This window comes from Carassius carassius, chromosome 11 (assembly GCF_963082965.1).
Source record: "Carassius carassius chromosome 11, fCarCar2.1, whole genome shotgun sequence".
NCBI classification, from domain to species: Eukaryota; Metazoa; Chordata; class Actinopteri; order Cypriniformes; family Cyprinidae; genus Carassius; species Carassius carassius.
Genome location: NC_081765.1, coordinates 19,710,404 through 19,730,841, shown reverse-complemented (window position 1 = coordinate 19,730,841; position 20,438 = coordinate 19,710,404). Strand labels below are relative to the sequence as shown.

The following is a 20,438-nucleotide window of genomic DNA, read 5'->3' as shown; positions in this document are numbered from 1 at the left end:
TGCCTTGCTCAAGAGCACCTAAGTCGTGGTATTGAAGGTGGAGAGAGCACTGTACATGCACTCCCCCCACCCACAATTCCTGCCGGCCCGAGACTCGAACTCACAACCCTTCGATTGCGAGTCCGACTCTCTAACCATTAGGCCACGACTTCCCCGACTGCATGCGTGTTTGAGTTATGAGGAGCAACAACCATGGGCAGTCTAATAGTAAATACAGTCAGCCACAGTCATACTGTCTCACAGTCACACACACCAGTGTACTGGGCATCATTAATACTGCCTAATCAAGCACAGCCCCCTGTTGGGTGTTGAGAGGGGTTGAGTGAGCGGTGGGGGAGGGGTTATGAGATTTAAGGGTGTGCCAGCTGGTGTAGCAGCCACTTACAGTGAGTCACAGGACCATCTGTCCAGTCGCTTTGCCCTGTAAACTTCACATACACACACACGTACACAGACAGACAGATACACACATACACCCCTAAAAGCCTAGTCACACCAAGATCGATGCAAATCACAAACAAAATTTTAACTGATTGTAATATACAATGTCATTAGACTCTGCCAAAAATTCACATACCTAAAGAAAATATACAACTGCCAGGTTGATTGGTCAATACTGCAGTCCAGCTGTGCTAAAATTAAACAATATAAGAAATGAAGAAAAATTGTCATAGCTGCTACTGCGATGAAGGTCATGGTTGGGGATATGGGCTTGATTGTTGTGAAAATAATGTCAACACAATGCAACAGCAACTACTCACTTTTTCATTGGCTTTGAATCTTGAAATATTTCTCTCCCTTCATTTTTCACATTAGGATTCATAATTTTTTTAATCATCAATAATAGATATAATGTTTGTTTGTTTGTTTTTTATGAGGGAAGAACTGTGAATGCCAAAATAATGGTACAATGTAAAAATACTGATTTGTAAACATTTGTGATTTGAACAGAATTCTGCAAAGCAAAGCACAAACAAAACAGGAACCAACTAAATGATATATAATACAGAAAATCATCAAGATGACTCATTTGAAAACCAACTGTGTCTACCTGTAGATGAACATCCTCCTTCCACCCCAATTTCCATCTTGGCTGCTTTCCATCGAAAAAGCAACCAGAGTTAACATAAGTGGCTCTTCACTAATTCATAATGGATAAAGCCAGAGGCAAATAAAAAATAATTTCCAATTCTCTACACTCTTAAACAGTTTTTATTCATTAGTTAAGATTCACTTTCAAAACTTTAGCTGTAATATTGTAATCTTCATAGTCTTATAAATGTAACATAGACATGGCATTGCAATACCGTTTATGTATTGCTACTACTGGCAGTGGCTACATGTGAGCTTAATTGATGATGACAAAAAAAAGCCCATGGCTCATGACGAGAAACCAACCGCTATGACTCAAGTGCTTCATAACTAATGTGGCCGCACAATTTAAACAATACCATTTCACCTCCAGCCTCGAAATAATTTCCTAATTCAAATAGGCTCAGCGTGATTTGTGGTCGCACTCCCAAAAAAAAATTCCTTTCGCAAGGCTCAGCACAGAATTCCCTGCTAACTGCATTGGCAAGATTTTTGTTCGAAACGATCTGTCACCAGTTTTAGAGCAAAAAGCTGGCTTCTCCCAAATGCCAAATGTTGTTTTCTCTGTTCCATCTGCAAAGCCGCCACACGTCTTCCAAGAAACTCAGATTGTGTCCCTCTTTAGTGCGATGATAACTGTGTTTCCTTAAGTGAATCCAAGCTAACTCTCTCTCCTTCTCTCCATACAGATGTTTTTCCAGGTCTGATCATTTGGCATTGCACATGAAGCGACATATCTAAAGCTGAGGGAGATGGGAGAGAGAGAATGAGAGAAAACGAGTGAGAATGAAGAGGAGAACAGGTGTGCACCGCCTAGACGGGATCATTTACAACAGACTTTGAGTGCACATGAGGGATCTGGCTGCAGACGTCACCAGGAAGAACATGCGAGGCAGCGTGGGCAAATGTTGTTGGATTCTAAATGACTAAAAGCCTTTTCATCAGCGATTAGACATGCCTTACCGAGTGCGAGCTTGGAGGTCAGACACTGCCAAACACCACCGGGTTTTTTTTCCTCCTCCATCATTCTCTTTGTGTACAGTAAATCAATCAATAGCATGGAATGGAAACAATACACTTCATGTATAAAACTAAAACGCACATGTCATTCATCACATAACATAATGGTTCTACTAGAGAATCATATTCATTGTACATTCTTGAACTTCCTTTTTCTTTTTCCAAGGACACCTCAAAATAACCAACCTGCAGCTATGTCGTATACAGCAAACAACCAAACACGGAAAACAACATTGCCAATACGTTCTGAGGAGTGACCAATGGAACAAGCAGCCAATTGCATCGCCTGGCCCCAAAAGTAGGATCTGCCTGGGAAAATAAAAAATATGAAAAACAAACAAATACGGCAACGCTCAGGATGTGTGTTGACTTCTCGTACTCTTCGCTCAGGAGCAAACTCTTCTCTGCTCTTCACGCCTCACGGGCGACCTAAACGATGCGCAGCGACACTTTCTTGCCTTTTTTTATTTAAAAGAGTGTTAAAAAAGATGGTTTGTTTTCCTTCTGAGATGAAATGTCTTAAACTCCTGAAAAGTAAAAACTTGTTTTGTGAAAACAAGCATAAATGTGCACATACGGGAAGCAGGAGGGAATTGTGAGTCCTTCTCAGTATGCACAAGGTTCAATGACTGCTATCTGGCATGGAAACGAAACGTTTGAAGAATAAGATGAAAACAGAGCACCCCCCCCCCCCCCAAAAAAAGAAATAAATAATAAGATTGAGATTGCTGGTTTGGTATGAAAGGACATAAGTCTTCTGTTTTTCATTTTGCTTTGCTCTGATTTGATCCAGGAAAAGCGAACCAGAGCATGTCGTCATGGACCTTGTGTGTCACTCTCAACACTGGAAAATGTTCCTTTGTTGCTTTGTGTTGATACTGGCACCTGTGTAAGAACGTAGTAGTGCCAATAGAGGAGACGTTATGGGGGAGGGACAGCTGGCAGGACGTTTGACTCTTAGATTGGAGCACCTGCTGGGATCAGGATCCAAAAGAACTTGGTGCCATCAGCCAAGACAAACTTTGCCTGTTTCGTATCCATTGTCTGCACTGATTATTTTCAATGTTCGCTTTGCTTTTTTTCATACAGTCAAAAAAGAAGCTCAAAAATTATACAAAAAAAGCATAAAAACTAAAAACTACTTGGAGGGGAAAAAGCAGAAAACAAAAAATGCATAAAAAATAAAAAAAAAACCTTTACACACACACACACCGCAATACAGACAGAATGGTTTCTTTGCTCTTGGCTTTTTCCTGAGAAAAAAAATGAAAGAAGAAAAAAACGAGAACAATAATTACCAAGTGAATGAATAGCATTAAAACAAAACACTGCATGGCAGCCTCTTTCAGACAGATACACGCACTCGCACACACACATGCACAGCTTGCCTCTCAGCATTATTTGTTTTGCACCGAAATCTTCACAGCAGGGTTTTAGCAATTGTTGTTTTATAGGATTGCGTTCCATCCAGACGTCAGACGTTAAATCGAGAGCTTGTTCTTACACTCGAGTAAATTATGCTAAACCAGGCCAAGGTCTAGCTCTGTGTTAACAATCAGCTTCTAAATCGCGGGGATGAAATATATATCATCATTCCCAAGGATGTAAAGCCTGCCGTGGCTTCACAATCAGGGCTTTTCCCTGCCGACCCTCCTCTTCTGCATTGATTTAATGGCTACAAGGGTGGAAGGGAGATTGAAAGCCATTTCAATTCAGCTGTAACATGTTCTGAGTCATTGCAGATTCTACTAAACGATCCCAGAGTATCCCTCTGGGGACCGCCAGAGCTTAATGATCATTTCCGAAACTCTCAATGCAGAGTGAATGGTTGGTGCCTTTCTCTTGGTTTGAGGCCTGCTGAAGGCAGCTCTTCTATCACACACACACACACTCACACATACACAGACTCACACGCCATCACCTCTGTTTGACCACAACTACGCATTAGACTTCAGTTGCCATTTTCAGTTGATGTCTTTTTTATTTCTGTGTCATTTTCTCAATTGAAATGCAAAGTCATGCCAAAATTCTGAAGAAACTGGGTAAATTGGTTGAATCTCCACTAATGTACAATCAGTTGTGGTTCGTGGCACTTTTTTTTCTGCTAGAAGTGCGGTGTATGTGACGACTATATGTATGAGTTTCTGTAAAGCAAGCAGGATGTATTGCTACAGTGTCATAATAGCATCCGCTAATATCCCACAATTCCGAAAATTGGGCAATTATTGACAGTGTACAGCATTCTACATGTGTCATAACAACTTTAAAGCTTTGAAAGGGTTTTACTTACAGAGAGCAGGGATGAAAAGCTAAATTTTTTCCCATTGTTCTGCTCTCCTACTTTTTCCTTGACAAAATGATGATTCCACTTACTCCTTGATGCACCATATGGGATATAACAGCAGGAATGCAGGGACCGAAAACAAATGCTTCATATAATTTTCTTTAACACCGACGAACAATGAAGCAAATCTTCAAATCAACTCTGAAGATATACAAATATATAGTCTTCTTAAATACAGTGCAAAGCAACGTTAAATGCAAAATTACAAACAAATCTCCCTTTTGCCAACATGCTCCAGATGTTACCAATGAAAATAGACCAATCAGATTCATTAGCAGACAACATCCCATACATATCCCCTCACATATCAAGTGCCATTAGAAACCCCCATCTCTCACTCCTAGAATGACAGCAGCAGTCCACGCAATCGCACAGGCGTCCAGTGCATACTTTGCCCAAAGATTTACACATTTGCAAATAAACTGCTGGATGTTGAAAGAGAGAAAGAAGAAATTTTTGTTTCATTTTATTCTCACAGTATCTCTTCTGCTCTATACCAGCTTCCTATGATTCGTTCTTAAACAACGTCTAGGTGACCACTGGATTGGTCTTGAGAATGTGAGCTTTGTAAAATACGGTTTGAATGCAAAGTGGAGGATGAGTTTAATGTGAGGTTCAAACAGCGAATTAGTCGCATCGGTTCTAGTGCTTCTGCAGTCAGTGCAGGTCGTGCATGTCTTTAGAAATCAACATCCAGGCAATCAGTTTTTCACGTAGAGAGAGATTGTTCACGTAATTCCTAACACGATTCTTAATTAGCTGTACAGAAGACCACTTTTTGTACCGCGTGTTATCCGTACCACTTCAAAACAGAGATAATTCTGTGGCGGAGCGTTTTACATGACAGTAAGAATGTTTGAAAACATTCTAAGGGAACAGTTTTAAGTTAACTAGATCTGGGCACTCTTTCAGCGAAGCTCCCTTCCCAAGCCTTTTGCTTTTTAGCTTCAAAAGAGGCTTTTGGCAGCTTAAATTTTATACAAAAAGATGCTTGAAACACCACAAGGGGAATTTATGACAAAAGGTCAGAGGTGACAACTTTTTCCTTTTTTATTGTCCGTATTGGAATAACATTTCACTGCATAATGAACACTCTTCATTGTTACCGCTAGCTTAGTCTGTTTAAATGACACTGATGTCGATTGTCTACATAACATTTAGTGGCATTTCAAGATGCACTCATCACAAGAATATGGGAACAATTCATTTTTTCATCTTCCTAGATAAGGCTTGTAGGTTTCATGGCACAATATAAATTGCCTTTTTTGGTCAACAGTGCATCAAAAGTCAGCTATTCTGCATATACACTCAAATATTCATCCATATGGTTCCCATTCATTTGTTATGAGATATACTGCATCTTGAAGTGTGTCTGTATCCGTGTTTGTCCTAACTTGATATGTCAGTACGTAAGGTTTTCACCAGGTCTTTCCCTTTGGCTTTTTGTGGTCCTCACCTCCCACCCCCATTTTTCCCACCCTGCACCTGCTGAACCACAGCCACTTCCTGAAAATGCTATCCCTTCAGCTTCATCCTGCAGTTATGCATTACCATCTGTCAGCGATCTCTTACCTGTGAATGTCCCTCGACATCGTTAACCAGTGAGCAACCGGCCAACAACAGACCTCAATGCTTTCACAGGTGCTCTCTCTCATCCAAACATTGATCTCGCAGACAGCCGCCAGTTGGTAGAGCAGGTACAAATCTGAAAAAAAGAAAGAAAGCAAAAATAGAACAGTTATGTGCCATCTTGATTTATCTGTATGGAAGTAGGACAAACTTTTTCCATACGTAGGCTGAAGCATGTAGTTTCTCGCTAGAGCAGGGACCCTCATATACACTGTCCTCTCTTTCCCTCGCCACATCACTAACACTCCACCCCCTCACTTCCTGTAACCTTCACACTCTCCCTCTCTGTATTTTGTTTTCTATTCTGTTCTTTCCTTGTGTGTTTTTCTTTATTGGTTCTTTTGCTGTACAAAGTGTTTAAAATATTATTATTTGTATGATATAATGTTAGTATGGTAATGTTCTTTATTAAGGCAGAAGATGAAATTTATTTTTGTTACTGGTCTGTTTCATAATTCTTTTTTAAATTGGTATTGTAAGATATCTATGCAAGAACTGTTCAGTGGAGCATTTTTATTTAAGAATGTAATAAGTGTAATAAATGGTAGAATCTGAATGCCTCGGACTGACATTTTCTGTGATTAGAAAGAAGAAATATTACTTTGACAGCAAGTGAGAGAAAGGTGTCTTGTCATAACCTTTAATAATATTTGGTGGAGTGCTTTCAAAAAGCCAAGACTCATTACTAGACAACTTTTGTCACAGAAATCAAATCACCACATTGTGACAATGGCTCTGTGTATGTTGGCTCAAAATGAGTTTTATTTTTTTTTATTTTTTTGGCCATGGTTGAAATTGGAAAGCTGAACACAGTCGCCAACAAAAGCACTGTGAAGGTGAAAGATCTTATTTGTAGATGGATATTATTGTATATTTGACTTGAAACAAGTAGTGATTTCAAAACTGTTCACAGCGATAAAAATCATACATGCAAATAATAATAATTACATTTATAAATAAATTATTAAATAAATAAATTCCATAAACTCCATGTATTACAGTTCGTTAGCCTAATCATAGGAGATTTCTGGTTGCTCAGCTGCATTAATAATAGTTACTCATTGTGCATGAGTACATTTGATATCTATGTGAAGTCTAACTATTGCAGGTCCAAGTAAATAACAAGTGCTTATAATTCTGCAATACACTCCTGCAACTAAAGAAGCCCTGTTGTCCCCACCCTACAATGAGGGCAGCCCAAAATCGTCCACTTTGGCACAGCTTACTCACCCATAAAAAACTGTCCTGGGATACTAGCATCAGCCGTGGAGGTGTGTGAATGTCAGCCATTTTACAACGACTCATCCAATCAGATTTTCGAGCCAGAACTAGCCGTTTTATAATTTAATTTTTATTACAAATGAATGTAACCCCCAACCCCACCAAAACGTCTCTCTGCGGGCCATTTTGTGCATCACATCCTTTAATTAGTCGTCACAGGGCTGCCAATAACTAAGCCACCATTTAGAAACTTGTAGCCATGACTCAAGGATTAAAAGGGCTAATCGAATAACTAATGGTTAATTAGAGAGTAATTATGTGAAAGAAAAGGTACTTTTAGTGCACATTCTCACAGCCTTGTAAATGTCTTCCAGTGAGATTTCCTCCATCAGCTTCACTCTATTATTGCTGATGCTGCTTGTAATTGAAATTCACATTGTCATCGCCTCAAACCAAAGGCAAATGTGAGATTTATGCGTCATCCACCTCCTGATGCAAGCCTTACATTTCATCTCATCAGCAGCAACCTGATACACAGCACATCTGGTGTCAAATGTGTAATCCAATTAATTGCATTGTTAATTTGCAGGAATAGACGTGTCAGTGACTGCTGAATAATCTCACCTAGGCTAATCAGGAAAAAAAGGAATTCTACAAGCTGCAAATTTTCAGCTCGGTCTCTCGGGATCCGTGTCAGTAGCTTAATGTGCATATCCAGCCCCCTTCATTCACCAGCTCACTCACCCCCTCTGCTCTTGGCACAGGGGTCGAATCGTCTGGGTGGCGGAGAAGACATTCATCCATGCCAAGTTTATTAATGTAATACGTCCCCGTGCCCTTGTGTGCAGCGACAATGGTACTAAAATTAGTGTGTTGATTAAATGGAAATTATGCCACTGATGTGATTATTGCTTTAATAGGGCTAAACCCCTGTAACTGATGCTAACTAACAAAAGGTCATTTAATTAAGGAAGTGATAGCAAAAGATAATCAGGAATTTACAGGACTCTCGAGGTGGCTGGGGACAGGAAAACAATGTTTGGTTGCGCACAACATGTTCTCCTAAACCCCTAGATTGTGCGGTAGTAAATTTTCCCTTAAGACTGCATTCTGGGATGTAAGCAAACATTGTAGAAGGCATGAGCACGAGAAATTTCCCATGATTCCACTCTCTACACTTACTCAAACTGTATTAGATTATAATATCATCGTACTTTGATATACCATGGTACTGAATAATTAGTTTCCCCATGTTATTCACATGAGAAACGCATACTTTTATTCAGCAAAGAGGCATTGGATTGATTAAAAGTGACAGTAAAATCTTTAATGGTGTTATAAAAAATTATATCTCAAATAAATGCTTTTCTTTTGAACCTTCTATGCATCAACAAATTCTGAAAAAGTATCACCGTTTCTGTAAAAATATTAAGCAGCACACAGATGCTGAAAAGTCAGCTTTGCTATCAAAGGAATAAAATAAATAAAAAGGGACACAATATAATAAAATAGAAAACAGTTATTTTACACTGTAATGATAATTCATAATATTAATGTATTTTTGATCAAATAAATGCAGTCTTGGTGAGACTTAAAACAAAAGTCTATCTATACCCACATATATACATAAATATTATTTATAGATGTATACATTTGCATAAAAACTGACACGAAGGCTGAATGGAAAGGATGTGAAATGGGAATCGTTTCAAATTTATAAAACACTAAAAAGGTCAAAATATGATTCCTTTCATTAATATTCTTGAGTTTTAGCTTTTTCACTCAACAGCAATTTCACAAAAAAAATGTACTGCCACCACAATGAAATATCAAACTTGATTGAAAATGTCAAAGGACTCATAAAGAAACTTCGTAAAAGCCCTTCATTGTATTAGGCTATAATTTAATGTCTGCTTTGCTGTCTGAAGAGGGATGATCACGTTTTGTTAAACCTTTAATCTTATGATGGCAATAAATATGCTTTTGTTTCATTAGCTCACATATAAAATCTCTGCTGTTAGGGCACAATGAGCGCTTTCCAATAAAAGCCAGCAATTTATTCCTAACCATGGAGGAGGGGAATTATATTAACTGCCAGAGGAGATGGTATTTGGAGTGGGATATGGCATAAATTGAAGGGTTTCATGGTTGTCCCAGGACAGGAAATACTTGTATCCTGACAGGCTGGAAGCAGGAAATGATGGCAAACATGGTAGTTTAACTAAATGAGCTTGAAACAGTACCACCTCCGTGTAAATAGATACCACTTCATTCAGCTCAAGCTTGTGTTTAAAAAATAAGTGCATTTGATGGTAATTTGTTGAAACATTGTCATATTTATTCTAATATTCTGAATAAACTAAACACATGACAAAGAAAAAGGAATGCAACATTCTTGGTGGCTCAGACAAAGAGAGTGAGAGAAATCCCTGTGAAATGACTTCCGCCTTCCAAGAATAGACGAAAGAAAAACGATGATCTCACAAGGAGCCGTGCAAACACACCACAATAAACACTTCCTGACCGGATTGACAAACACACACACCCAAACACTTTTCTAGTACCCTCTTCAAATATCTGTTGTGATTGTTTCTGATATGACTGTGCTAGATCTGTCTGTCCTTTGCCACTGGTTTGCTGTAAATAGTATTCAGCCCCCTTCTGTCAACCACGTGTCTCAGAGAGGGAAAAGAAAAAGAATTGAAATCTGAAAGTGGACTGTCTGAGGATTAAAACATCATTAGCGGTGCTTGCTAAGGCAAGAATGACTATTATTACTAGAATTAAACTTTGACTCATGTTAGTACTATATAAATATGAATGAATACCACAAACCATACAACCCAGGCCATGTCTAAGGGTGCTCAGGATAGTAGAAAACCACCTAGCAACCACTAAAAACACCCTAGCAACCACAAATCAAGAGTGCATTAGTGCCTGCTTGTTTTTTCAGCTGTGTTGGTTTAAGCTGTTTTTTATTTTATTTTAATTTTTTTTGCCCACATGGATTTTTAAAAAGTCTTTGTTAAAGCATTAAAAGACATTAAACAAGCCAACTAGCGACAAGGTGAATCACAAGATTACAAACTTTTATCTGAACCAAAAACATATTTGAAAATTGGTTAAAAAAATAAATATTTTTTTTAAATAAATAAAAGATAAAGCAAATTATATAATCAATTTAAAATGAAATGTAAAAATAAGAATCTAAAGTTGATGACTGTACAACATATTTTAAGCTTATTGTGCATAATATTTACTCAGTTTGCTGCTTCTATTTTCTGTCCAGCTTCATGGGTAGTTGTTCAACAAGCTTCAACAAAAGCATAAACTATTGATTAACAATCTTGGAACTCACGGTAGGTCTGTCTTTAAAGGTTTTTAAGCTATTGTTAAAAATCAATTTCCCTACGGAATGGAGTTTTTACTTCCAGAACCTATTGTTGAACTCAATACACTTTAAACATCCAATTACAACACTGTAGCAACGCCTTGGCAACGGGCTGGGATTTCATACAGATTTCATGGTTTGATTTGGATTTCCTTGATTCAATTCTCATTCATTTCAGTTACAATGTATTTGCAGTTATAATGTCCATTTTGCTGGTGCATACATACATTTCCTCTGCTAATGCTGTAAATTATATATTTAAACCATGTTTTTGGTCACACATTGTTTTCATGCTTTGTTCATTGATTAAAAAGAACTGCCTTATAAGAGCCATTTGTTTGTGAATTGAACTACCCTGGTTGCTTTGTGCTTGTTTTTGATAGCAGCCTTTAACTAAAACCTCAATAGAAAGATTATTTCACGGCTCATGTTCTCTTTATAATCACAACACATTCTACAAATTCATGTTCACATCATATACAATTCAGCAGAACGCAGTGATACCTGCAGGACAGGATGTGCTGTATGAACACATTTATTTATTTATTTATTTATTTATTTATTTATTGCCATTTTAATAATAGATTTAAGGAATGTTCAAACGAAGATTGTGATTAAGTCATGGAATCTGAATTTTTCTAAATCTATATTTTTTAAGTAGTCCTACTGACAGCTAAATATCAAAATACTAATGCTTTAAAAAAAATTAGTTAAACTTTTTTAAATGTATAGAATTTGTGACGTAGAATTTTACTTGGAACAAAATATACAAATCTGTTGTTAATAACAGCATGCTGTCTGCCGGTTTTCCAGTAGGAAATAGCAACAGTATCTTCACAGTGCAGACACCTTAGTTTGCCATCCAGAAATTTGTCTGTTTACTTCAACGTCAAAGGTCAAGATTCAGCAGGGTCAGGGGTCAGAGAGGGGGGTCTCGCATATGCACAGTATTTAAGCCAGATTTTACCATAAATCCAGATGAAGTGCTTAGGGTAAGAGAAGTAATTACAAAAGGTTTATAAGGATTCGAGACACTATACACATATCTCTGGATGACAGTAGCTCAAGAGCAGATTTAGATTGTTCTCTTTCACCCTGGTTTTCAAACTCATTCAGTAACTCACACACTGACTCACACACATGCAGTATTTCCTGGCCATTTTCTGGCACATGCTTTCTTTCCAATTCCTCAAGGAAAATCTTAAAAGCAGCTGAGTCCAAGCCAATGACAAACACTCAGGGTCACATGGAGTCAGAACTGCTCAGCCCATTCAAAATTCCCCCAAAGTTTACATCTGCAGATTCCATTGAGAATCAGTTTTGACCAGTGAACTTCCTGAATGGAGTTTGTGTGTTTTTTGTGCATGTGTAGCAATGTTTCCTGAACCACTGCTAAATCTGCAGTACAACAGGAGAAAATCTTTCAGTTGTGCTGTTAGTTTGTAAATTGAATGTGACATGAAAAAAAGACTGAGCATCACCAAATCTGACACAATTTGACAATAAAGTTAACACAACTGTCTATTCTATTGTCCACTCACTGAGCAGAATTATTCGCAATCAGTCAGGAAGCATTACCATTATTAGTATTACTGTTAAGCAGTTTCAATGTGCCAGTACTGAATTTAGTTATATCGCGTCTTTTTGCACTTGAATGGTTTAAACACTTGAAATTTTTAAACACTTGAATGTTTAAACTGTCAACTGTCCCGAGTGTCATTCACGCTGGCCCCGGGCCATTGGGGAGGCCTTATTGTCGATCCCTAGTGTTAAAAATGTGTTTGATAAAAATGAAACCAAACCAAATCAATAAATAAATTACTTAAGTAATCAAATTTCTCTATCGATTTATCTATTATTTAAGCAAAAACTAAACAAAACAAAAAATAAATAAATACAAATAATTTACATTCGGAATAAATAATTTAAATTTGTCAGCAAAATGCCACTTTACATGTTTGCCTGGCCTATGTAAAGAAAGGGAAGAAAAATAAATCCACTTGATGTCATCATGTTCCCTCTGCTCGATTTCAGATATGTATCAGGGTCCTTCAGTAAATCTGCTGAGATCCACCATTATGGTCTATTTCTTGCTCTGCTGAGTAGTCACATCAACAAGCTTCAAATAGCCAATACCAGCAAGTCAACTGCTATCTACTGACTGCTCAGACTCATTAATGTCATGTGCAGTCTTTATCAGACAGTTGCTGGAGTGTACTGCTTAAATAATTCAGGGTAAACACATGCACATCTGAAGAGGACCAAGGAGGCTTATCTTAGAGAGCAGCCTGTTGTTCTTCCACGTTTCCTTTTCAGAGCATATCAATTCGACCTGTGTCAGGAGAAATCGTCCTGATCATCCTGTGTCTCTGAACAAACTGTGGATCACTTTATCTGCAGCTTGCTCTCTGTCACAGCAAATCCACATTGATTTTAATGCTATCTTTATAGCTGTCCTGTCTATCGAGGGATTACATTAGGTGCTTTTCTGCACATTCAGTCCTTAGCTTTCATTCAAATCTTTTTCAAATTGAAAAGAGAGATATTTGCACTACATAGAGTTGCAATCAAAATTACCCAAACCCTCAGAGACTGCAGTACTTTACAAATACCAGCTTTTCTGAAGATTCAGGATAAAATAAAAATTGCATCTATAACAGTTCACTGTCATATTAAAAGTGATATTGTCAATATATAATGTAATATTTTTGAGTTATAAGATTTTTTAATAATACTGCTATGTCATAATTATTCATCCCCTACAGGGTTGTATTCAACAATGCTGTTTTTAAATCACTTATTTGCATGATGGGGAATAAAACACAATTAAGCCTTTAGAAACTATTAAAAACAGAATTAGCTTGAGCTGTTGCACATACATACAGTTAGCCCATGCATGTGCTGAAGTTGAGTAGCAAAAATGTCAACAGAGATCTCACAAAAGCTAAATAAATATTGTATTACTTTAGAAAGGCTAAGGCTATATGAAGATTTCTAAGACATTAAAAGTTCCTAAAGAAACAGTTCTCAGCCTTATTTCTTAGCTTAAAGTGTGTTGTACCAGAAAACATTTGAAGGTGTTAAAGAAAAAGCACAATATCATAAAATGTTTAATCAGAGCAACAGAAGAAAATCTGCAATGTTAAGCCAAAGTCTTGCAAGATGACCTGATGAAAGGAGGAAAACCATTTCAATGCCGCGTGTAAGAAGAACACTAGACAAATATGGGATCTTGATGAATACCACTCTTGATCAAGAAGAACAAAAGGCAGACTTGAACTTGATAAAATTCATTTGTGTAGACCTGTGGAGCTCTGCAAGAATGTTTTATGGAGTGATGTGACCAAACAGGAACTTTTTGGACCCATGGATCAGCGGTATGTCTGCTGCAAAACAGGCAAAGCTCATAAGCAGAAGATCACCATCTCCATCATCAAACCTGGAGGTGAATCAGTCCTGTTATGGGGTTTCTTAACTGTAGCAGGAAGTGGAAATCATGACTGTATGAAGGACATCATGGATTCTTTGAAGTATCAGGCCATTTTGACAAGAATTGTGATGACTTTGGTGCAAAGACTGAAGCTGATGATCAGTGGACTTTCCTGCAAGACAGTCATCCCAAAGTACACATCCAAATCTACTTCTGCTTGGTTCAGTGATCAGTCAAAGAATGTTCTTGAGTGACCTGTTCAGTCTCCAGAATTTAATTCTTATTGAAAATATCTGGTTGAATTTAAAGAAAGCAGTGGTGAATGTGAAAACCAAAGATTATCAGTGATCTGGAAGCTTTTTCAGGCAATGAATGGGCCAAGACGGTAGTAGAGAGATGACAGAAGCTTCAAAACACTTACAGACAGCGTTTATTGGTGATTTTAAAGAATAAAAGATTCTGCATAAAATTTGAGTTTTGGGGGGTTCAATAATTTTGAACATAAATGTTTAAAGCCAATTTGAATTTCATCATGATTCATCAGTGTTCCATTCTCAGAATCACTCAAAAGTGTATTAACAAACTTTCTCTAATACTTTACTGATGCCTTAGTTAAATTGTTTTCATAAAATGTTGTTCGCCGCAGCAAAATGCTTTGCAGGTCAAAGGGGTTGGATAATTTTGATTGCAACTGTATATCTCTCAAACGTTTGTTTTGCTAGCTTCATCCATCGCCATAATGAAAGAATCCAAAACGCATTTGAGATGTGAAATAAAGCATTTGCATTTAAAATCTGCCTGTCACTTTTCATCTCTAATTTGCATAACATTAAAAATGTCTCCACTTTTTGACACTTTGATGCATTATATTTATATGACAGATTATAACCTAACCTCAATATACAAATGGTAAAGCAAAATGAGTTTCAGACTCTGCAATGAGAACACAGCTCAGATTTTCTACAGAAAATATAAAATCTTTTGCAGAATTTGCCAGTGAAATGGACAACCCCATCTTCTTAGGCTTCAAAAAGTGAGTAGGGCCATTAATTTCCCTGGAATAAGGTTACAGCTATTAGATGAGCCTTTGAACATAAACTTAAAAGTAACTTGTCCCACTCACAAGTATGCCTCAACCCCTTTTCTTAAGAAAAAACAAAAAACTGGTTCCTCTCGAGGGAAAAACGGCACTGCACATACATACGGCCTCATTGAGCATTAGTTGTTCCTTTGTCACCAACCTCACCTCAGAACTAATCCCCTTGACAGAAAAAGTGTAAAAAGAAAAGGCCTCACTGCTGTTTGTCTTGTCTTTCATCCTGTTTCCCCCCTCTCGCTTATCAAGCCTAAGAGGGCAGAGGAAAAGGAAGTTCATACACACAGAGAAAGGTATGCTGACAGTCCACGTGTTTCCTTTTTCTCAAGGCCTGTGTGTATTGTTGTGGCCACAGGTGTGGGGCAGAGGACAAAACCTGCAATTTCTTTCCCTTACTAGCTAGGTCAAATACCATTCACAGCGCTTGACCCTGCCAAACACTGCATCTGAGTCTCACAACACAATCTGTGCGGTTTCATAGATAAAATGCAGAATTTCTTCACACTTCTCCACGGTGCTCTGATCAAGATTTTTGGAGCCGATCACCGATCATCGATCATCGATCACAGGAACCATTATCTGACGATACGATCACCGATACTGATCTTTTTGAAGCCTTCTTTTTATCATGTAGAATTATTTATAGTGATGCTCAAATCAAGATTTTTACAGACATTCATCCAGGCCCTGAATTTCATTTTTGAAAATGGGAGGGATTTCCCGTCTTTGGTGACTCTTGACGGGGGATTTTTTAATTTAATGGGTGGAGGGGTGGGTGGCAATTTTTGTCATTTTTCAAAAATATATAATAATTTTCTCACCTAAATGTTTGATCATACAATGCATTTATTTTAACAATGGAGCGGTTGTTGCACAATAGCTTATACACAGCACAGGCCTGATTTTGTGAGCTGTATGCGAGGCATCTTTGTGTGTGTGCGGCACTTTGTGCATGAGCACACCGTCTCTAGGAGAGCACACGAGTGCTGAATGGTTTAAACACTGGCAAGACATATTATTAACTTATATTGTAAACTTTAAAATATAAATGATAACTTGTGCAAATGACAATTGTGTCAACTGTGCAGCTTGCTTAGATGCGATGTGGTGATTTGAAGACATTTGCGCATTTTGAGAGGGAAAGAGAGAGAGTGTGCGGTGATTCACTCATGCTGTTTGTGAAATAACGTATCAAAGTTTTCAAATTACTTTGTAAGTTATTTAATAAAGAAATATGAATTGTACTTCAGCATCATAATTATTTTACACATGCCAGACGGAGATTGAGACGGTGCCATTAACATAGTACTGCTTAAACATCATATATACCATTATAATACCTTTTGAGTGATAAGGAAACATGCTTGAATGAGAAAATAATGAGTGGGACGCAAGTGGGACGCACTTGGTAGAGTTATTAAGTGCAATAAGCATTGAAAAGAACTCAATGTGGTGCTCGCACTGACTGAAACACAGCCGAAGCGCATGCACTGAAAGCCCTGCTCTCAACAGCATGTCTTCCCGAAAACAGATCTCTTTTGGGTTTCATTGTGCTTGAATGGTCAAATACTCACAATGTAATGCCATAACAAACGTTAAATAAACCTAGCCTACTGTAGCTGAATAAATTAAAAGTTTATTTCATATTTGTTCTGTTGTGCTTGCAATTTGCTCCTTTTTCTTAATTTTAATAACAAAAATAAAATAAAAAATTGCTTTATCGAGGTACATATCGTTATCGTGAAATAAAATTTCACATACCGTGAAATACGATTTTGGTCATATCGCCCACCCCTACCACCAGTCGTCAGAATCTTTTGTTTATCATATCATTGATATGGTTGCCATTTATTTTGTTTTTGTACGCTTTTGTACAGTTATGGTTACAAACTCTCTGTATCCCTGTATATTTTGAGTGATTCATTGACCAAAACAAAAAAAATAAAAGAAAGAAAAGAAACGGGAGTTAAAGATAAAACTAACTAATTGCAGTATGTATGTGTTTGCAAAATTTCTATAGATAGCGTGATATAACCACTGTAAATTATTTTGTCCATGATAACCAATGTAGTAAAAATCTCATATTGCGACACCCCTAGATACTATTAAATCTTAAACACAAAATAAACTAATCGTATGGGTCAAATGTATGAAAATCATCCAAATTATGAGCGTTATTGATTGTGTATAGCAACTACGTACAACTCAACATGTCCTCCTGACAGATTCCAACATTAGACATGAACTGCTGTTTATTTTTCATAATGTTTCTGATCAGTTTAGTGTCAACTTCATGGTTTCACAGAATTATATTTTGTGATGCTGTCACAAATGTAATTCAGAGTTTGTCAAAAGGCTGTTATTGAATTGTGTGGTGCAAACAATACTGAAGCCAACAGCAAACCCACAGCCTGTGAGGTAAAAGTTCAGAGAATACTTCATTTCACATAATAAGAGGGCGTTTCTCAAAAATACAGTGATGTTAAAAATTATCATATAAAAAAAACTATTACAGCAAAACAATAAGCAATGAAAAAAACAGTTCATTAAGCAAATATTCCAAGTTGCCAATGGCTAGGGCAGAGGACAGTCAGGGTGAGGATGTAATTATTCCATTATCTAATTGTCAGGGTACATACGACTATTTAATTTAATCTTCCAACACAAAATGACACCATGGGCGAAGAAGGGGTGGCGATATGAGATACAAAATTCAGTGCACATTTTCACCCACAAAAAGTCCAAAAATCCGCAAGAAATGACTAGCTTTCCAAGAAGTTTAAAAACCTATTTATGTTGTTTTTGTCAGTGAACTAATCACATTTTAATTCCTTTTTTCCTCTAGTATTTTGTGTTTCTGCAGAGACAATGATCCAATTAAGCTGTGGCTTAGAGCTTATCTTTGTGCCTGTAGCCTGCAGAAGTGAATGGGCTCTAATTGTCTCTCTTAATTGCCACGCTGATTCACCTGCAGCCGGGAACGGTTAGATTGTAGTCTCACGCCAGCCTGACAGACCTGGAACTGAAATGATGCTCCTAATGAAGATACTGGGCCGAACTATTCCTCACACTGACAGGATAGAAATTCACATCCAGGAAGACTTACCGGTTCCAATAGGGATTAGAGGGCTCCAGGGTTTCTCTGTATTGGGCCTATGTTCTCGTGGGCTTTGACTTCATCTCAGCACCATTATTTTAAACTCAAAGCCTGAACTATTCACAAATTAGTGCTGAAGGGCAGCTGACTCCCAAATCACACACACGCTGGTCTGAATGCCGCCTGCAAAGCCGAGTATTGATTTGAGTTGATATGTGCATTCTATCAAATTGAGACGAGAACGATATGAAAGTACACAAGGCTTTATCAGTTCAGATGAAAGTTTCCATTTTATTTTTTTCATCATTTCATGAATTTTTGGATCATGGGGAAAATATGTAAATCAACTTAAGCTTGACTCCAAATGAGTGTAGCTGGTGTTGCCAAACAAATACAATTTAACACACTGTGTCTACAGCAGTCATTGCATTAATTGCACATTTCAGAAGCTCGGCATGCCTTCTACAGCAACCTTTTGTAACATCTATTCAAATCCTTTACTTTTTAGCCATAATAATACCTTTGACTCTTCAACTGGGGGCTTTTCTCAGCAAATATTGTTATTTCTGATTAATTTATCTGCATATTATGTAATTAGATCCAAGCTGACAGCCTTAGAAAAAAATAGACAAAGGTTAGGGAAAAGAGTAAGAGTGCATTAAAGGGATAGTTCACCCAAATAATTTTCATTTCTGGGTAAACTATCAACCTTTAAATTGATCAGGAATGACAGAAAAGGGCTTTAAAAATGTTTCATGGTTTCAACTAAAATACTATGCAACACATTTTCAACATTGATGATAACTAACTTAAACACCAAATTAGCATATTAGGAGTATTTCTGAAGGATCATGTGACACTGAAGACTGGAGTAATGATGCTGAAAATTCAGCTTAGCCATCACAGGAATAAAATATGAAAATGTATTAATTTAGAGAACAGTTATTTTCACTGTAATAACATAATATTACAGTTTTTGCTGTATTTTTGATCAAATAAATACAGCTTTTGTGAGAATAAGAGACTTAAAAAAAAAAACTTTCCAACCCTAAACTTCTGAATGGTACAGTATATTTTCCTGTATTCTCTACAGTGAAGTACTGTTTGCTCAGTTACTAGTTACATGAACAGGTACAGCAGGCTAACATGAAACTTTCTGATCATCCTCTGTGTCCTCTACTTCGCCCTTGGACTGACGTATGGGACACAACATGGCACTCATACTCTTCTGGTATCCCATTGTGAGCAATGGGATATCATAAGACACTTCAGTGCCAAAAAAAACTGAATTGAGCAAAATTTCTCAAAGGGCTCAAGTACTCGGGCCATCCTCCAGAACTCATCCATTGCAGTGGTAGCTTTCGTTCCAGCCCAGCAGGAGGAACAGAAGCCCAGGTGTGGATCAAAGTGACACATTAAGACCCTGCAATCCTAAATGGGAACCTATGAGATGGACTGACCAAGCCACACCTGGGCTGGGTTTGATCAATGGTCACAGAGGTGCCTCGACGATGACCTCCAGAAGCATGTGTTGATCAATTACTATTATGCTCCCAGGCTTATGCAGGCGATAAACATGTCTAATGACTCCGTGACAGTCAGGGGGAGATGGGGGTTTTTGCTGGCAGAGCAGTGTGAAATCTGCTAATTAACGTGACCTGCCTTTGATCCAAAGAGAATACACAAATGACATCTGAATCAGGAGGAGCGCTAGGCAAACTGGGGGATGTGCCCCACCAAGGCATGCTGGGGCTTGGCGTGCAACTTCAACTCTCCATCATATTACATATCCTTCCTGAAACAAAGATGTCACAGGGATCATCTCTTATTTTAAGAGCATCCCTCCTTCAAAGTTGTCTCCATCCACCAGCATCCATCTCAGTCTCCCGGCGTTCTCAGGGAACATGTGTGGACCAGGCAGCATCTTTTGCGCCAGGTCTGTAGCAAGCAGTCCCCTCCCCGTCCCCGTCCCCACAGATGGTCCTCGAGGCCCCTGCCTGACGAAGTGTTGTTATGCTGTGCACTCAGGCACACTTGATTGAGGGAGGAGGACACATCTCTTCCTCTCTCCATCCACCACATGGGGCTCACTGAAACGTTCCACCTGCTACTCAAGCA

At 38.0% G+C, this 20,438-nt stretch overlaps 1 protein-coding gene and 1 long non-coding RNA gene across 3 annotated transcripts in view; one reads left to right on the top strand and one right to left on the bottom strand.

Moving 5' to 3' along the window:
• Positions 1-3,268, top strand: part of LOC132152967 (Krueppel-like factor 7) — a 40,314-nt gene extending 37,046 nt beyond the window's left edge. The window contains exons 4-5 of one of the 2 annotated variants that reach the window (XR_009436603.1): positions 1,782-2,072; positions 2,279-3,268. Coding sequence is in view for 1 of the 2 variants with exons in the window: in XM_059562012.1 (XP_059417995.1) it covers positions 1,782-1,833 (52 nt within the window). In the remaining variant the exon portion in view is untranslated. Of the gene's footprint in view, positions 1-1,781 lie in introns of both variants that reach the window. The other variant, XM_059562012.1, reaches the window with a different exon arrangement.
• A 2,432-nt stretch (positions 3,269-5,700) lies between these two features.
• LOC132152968 (uncharacterized) overlaps positions 5,701-20,438 on the bottom strand; it is a 47,081-nt gene continuing 32,343 nt past the window's right edge. Inside the window, exon 3 of the long non-coding RNA XR_009436604.1 lies at positions 5,701-6,161. This is a non-coding gene — a long non-coding RNA (uncharacterized LOC132152968). The remainder of the gene's footprint in view (positions 6,162-20,438) is intronic.